The following is a 4,375-nucleotide window of genomic DNA, read 5'->3' as shown; positions in this document are numbered from 1 at the left end:
TCAAAATAATTTACTATATGACAATTATGATTGAAAAATTTGGAATGGAATGTAGAAAGATGAATGGTACCAATAATGTATTAATTATTTTTCTTTTACCTTTTTAGTAGTAGAAATTTGAGGGGGTGGGTATCGACCATTTTGGTCATCCGTTGGGCCCAGCGCTGCCGCATTTTCCCCAACTTACCGGCATGCGATAGCAAGTCAATAATACGGTGTTTCTCATTTTCCTCAAATCATGCCTCACCTCTACAACCTTCCATTTACTCCTTTTTACATTTTTTTTCTTCTTTTCTTTTTAGATGTGAATATAAAGATATGTACATTTTATTTATTAAAAAAAAAATAGAATACGTATAAATTATTATAGAGGACGGATCCAATAAATTTTCTCTGTGTTTTTGTCTCTATTTTGTACTACTTTCTTCTCTCTTTTTTTCCTTCGGAGATCAAACTTTTAAGATCAATGATACAAAACCTCTAAAAAATTGGAATTGTTAATTTAATACAATGAAATGAATTCCTTGATGTCCTCAAGGATAAAATTACACTACTCAAACCACTCAAACTAATAAAAATATAAATGAAGGTGAGAATGTCCAACAATTTTCACCAAAAGAGAGAGGAAAAAAAACTAATTAAGATCAAATCACACTCCAATCAAATTACAATTTCAATCTTAGAAGTGATTACTTTTTTCTCTCTTCTCCACCAAATAAGATTCGAAAAAATAATAATCTAAGATTTGATTCTCCACGCAAGTTTTTTTCTTCATCCTTCCAATTTCATCATTCATATGTACATATGAACAAAAGAAAGAAAAAAAAAATCAATAAAGGGTCAATGGGTTGTCTAAAGCCCAATGGAGAATCAAGTGGAGTAGCCCAATCTTTTGTGAACAAAAACAAACTCTGTTTTTTTTTTTTTTTTTTTACTCTAAGCTTTCTGCTCCAATTCAACTGCTGTACAACTTCACTAAACTTTCTAATGAATGTGGTTTGGAAGCTGGAATCTCCTTCACTATGGTTCCATTTCTATATATTTTAAAAGCTGGAATGGAACTCACATTCTCCAACTTTGCTAAATAAGGATGATCTTCTATCTCCACCTGAATGTTTCCAAAATTTAGCACCAATTTAAAGAACCAGAACCAGAAACTAAATACTAAGTATAGAGATTTACCTTGAGAAAGTAAACGGATGGAAACCTCTTGTAAACTTGCTCAAACACTTCTATCCCCTGTTTTTTATTGCCTTTATTGCAGAACAGAACCACAGACATCCCTGCCAATTCAAATCTTACTTCAAAAAAATGTAAACTTTTTATATGGATACATCAGTTTTCTTCTTATTTTTTGACAGTAACTTACCAGGAGAAGTAACAAGGTGCCTGAAACGCTCATAGCTAGAAATTGACACCAAATTAGATCCAAATTTTAAGTCTTTAACATCCTCCCCATGTTGCTTTCTGAGTTGAATCTGTGCCTCAAACAGAGCTCTCCCTACTTCTTCATTTCCTGGCGTTTCTCTTATCAATACCTCATAATCTTGAATTGAAGCTTCCCATCTTTCCATCTGATCACAAAATTTGGCCATATCTTTTAACAGACAAGTTATTGGGGGTACAAAAAAGGAAGGCGTTTTGAGGCAAAATTTACTTACTTTAGCATTGCAATCAGCTCTACGGAGTCTGGCTTTGCTGTAAGATGGTTGTGCGTGAAGAGCAGCAGTGCAATCTTCAACAGCTTTCTCATACTGGCCGAGCTTCGATCGGCAAGCGGCTCGATTGCATAACAAAATCGAGTTATACGGGTCGTTTTCTAGTCCTTCACTATATGCAATACAAGCTTCAGAGAATCTTGATTCCTTGAAAAGTAAATTGCCTCTCAATCGAGCTGATGAAACAACTTTAGCCCATTTTGCAACTCTACTTGTTTCTCTGTTGGTTGGATCAAGTTGTGTTGATTGTTCTGCTGCTGCTACTGCTTCCTCAAATCTGTAAAAATAACAACACAACCCCAAAACACTTATTCCTCAATGAAATAAAGTACCCAAGTTTAAATTTGAAGATCAATTTTGTTCCTTTCTTCTAACCTGCCCATGGTCATGTAAACTTGTGCCTCGATGGATAAAAGAAGGGCACTATCAGATAGACTAAATGACTTAATTAGAGAGTTAGTTCTAAGGGTCCGACCCTTTTGGTAAATGGCATATGCCTCCCGATGTCTATGGAGTTTCACTAAGGCCTCAGCTTGAAAGGCATAGAGTTTATAAGCTGAGTTGGAAACAGAGGAAATTGCATATTGAGTCTCCTTTAACAGAGTATCCCATTCTTGTAACTTTCTTGCTTCATTACACTTATTCAGGCAACTCTGAAGAGTACGAGCTTTGTTAATGTCGTTTATATCACTGTAAGGGCCAGATTGTTCCATGTGATCCAATGCTTTCTCAGGCTCTCCAATTCTACAATCAACAAAATGGCAATTTTTGGTGATTAAGGTTTCAAATGGCATAAAAGTTCATGAAAAATGGGATTTGCTGTATTACCTGAGATAGGTAGTGGCTAAACGATGATGGGCTCTTTGATAAGAAGGTTGAATCTTTAGTGCCTTTTTGCATTCTTCAATGGCTTCCATCAAACGATCTAAGGCAATCAAAGCAGCCCCTTTGTTGCTATAATAAACAGCATTCTCTGAGTCCAAATCTATTGCTCTGTTATAGAAAGCCAATGCTTCTTCATAGTTCCCCTTATTGTAAGCTTCATTTCCCATGGATTTCAAAACATCCGGCTCTAATCTACCTCTCAAACCTTGAATTTGTCGAAATTCACATGAATTTCTCCTAATAATGTTCCCCATATTGTTACTTCCAGTACTACTTCCTCCAAGTTTTGGACTTGAGTTCATCTCTCTCAGCCTTGGACTATTGTTTGCCGACAAATTCCCACTGCCAACTTGCTTCAAATTACCCAAGACCGCGCCATTACTTAAAGATATTCGGATGTGGGATTTGGGTTCGTTCAATTGTGGATGATAATTCATCGCTCTGGCTTGTGCAGAGCCATTAGAAGACGATGTGGAGCTTCTTGCAGCATCGGAAGGTCTTCTACTTTGATTCTTCTGTTGAGAAATTGAAGACCTTGGTTGATCCGAAGTGGGCTTTTTTGGGGTCTTTTGATCTTGTTCCACTGAACTTCTGGCTTTTGGTGCATCGTCGGAAACAGAGCTCCGACTTTCCCTTGTTGGGTTATCAATTTTGGGTAATTTTAAGTTGACATTTTCGTTGGTGTTTGTGGGTAATGAATGAACAGAGGATTTCTTCAACCATTTGCACCGTGGCTGAAAAATCCCTCTCATAAAACCACAACGAGAGAAATCAGCTGTTTTTTCCATAATTCTCACTGCAATTTGATTCTGTTCAAAAAAATAAAAAATGGGTCAAAACCGATTTAGACGGTGTTTGAGTTTCTAGGCAGAAAAAATTGGATTCCCAAACTTTGAAGAACAGAACGAAGAATACAAAACAAAACAGAGGCAGCTGATGTTCACAAATAAATTTGTACTCAATAGTTCATTATTTATAGTAAAAGAAATATTTTAAATTTACTAATATATACTTCTTTTGTGGCAGTTAACATGATATTAAGTCTAGCAATTTTCGGGTACATTGTTGATTCATTAATGATCTCTCTATTGTCATCAACATTAAACAAAAGAAACTTCAAGACAGACAAGCAATGAATGCATAAAAGAAGTAAAAAGAAGAAACAAAAAAAAAAAAGTTAAAAAAATTAGAATCATACCTTTCTTGTATTGTAAGCTTGAAGGAAAAATAGTGGAACAAGGAAGAAGATAAGGAAGCAAAATTGAGGTTTTGCGGTGGGTGGGTGGAAATGGAGCAGATTCTTGTTATATATACAGAAGAACAGAGGGTTCTTCAATTATTTCTTCTGCTCCACTAATCTTACAAAACAAGGACCAACCCCAATATACTTATTACTCTCCTTTTAAATCACATTAATATCATAAATGATTTCCATATAAACAATTGACACTTTTGATTAGTCAATCTAAGCGTAGTTAGTGGGTAAAAAGACATTCATTACCATCTTAAAGTTGATTGGTTGAATTTTTCTTAAAAAAATTGACATGATAGAGAAAGAGAGAACAATTAAATAAATAATGTGTCCATTTTTTTAAAAAAAATATGTCTCAACTTGAATCTCACAGATAAATTCAAAACGAAAAAAAAAATATGAATTTTAATTAAAATGGAGTTGTATTTCATTTTTTTTTCCATATATGTTGGTAATCAATTCAAAATTTTGATTCTAATTTAAACTGTTGTTTTAAATATGTTTGATGCTATATTTACAA

General features: G+C 34.4%; 1 protein-coding gene across 1 annotated transcript; it reads right to left on the bottom strand.

The window, feature by feature from the left end:
* Positions 1 to 620: 620 nt before the first annotated feature.
* Positions 621 to 3,997, bottom strand: LOC120085190 (TPR repeat-containing thioredoxin TTL1). The gene is made up of 7 exons (XM_039041077.1): positions 3,802 to 3,997; positions 2,547 to 3,412; positions 2,094 to 2,462; positions 1,662 to 1,995; positions 1,370 to 1,574; positions 1,183 to 1,283; positions 621 to 1,108 (listed from the first exon to the last, which is right to left on the bottom strand). The coding sequence occupies exons 2-7, from the start codon at positions 3,389 to 3,391 to the stop codon at positions 956 to 958; spliced, it is 2,007 nt and encodes a 668-aa protein (XP_038897005.1). The 5' UTR covers positions 3,392 to 3,412; positions 3,802 to 3,997; the 3' UTR covers positions 621 to 955.
* Between the last annotated feature and the right edge of the window lie 378 nt (positions 3,998 to 4,375).

This window comes from Benincasa hispida, chromosome 9, assembly GCF_009727055.1.
Source record: "Benincasa hispida cultivar B227 chromosome 9, ASM972705v1, whole genome shotgun sequence".
Taxonomy (NCBI): Eukaryota; Viridiplantae; Streptophyta; class Magnoliopsida; order Cucurbitales; family Cucurbitaceae; genus Benincasa; species Benincasa hispida.
Note: the sequence above shows the minus strand (reverse complement) of the source record. Positions and strands in the feature narration are given on the sequence as shown.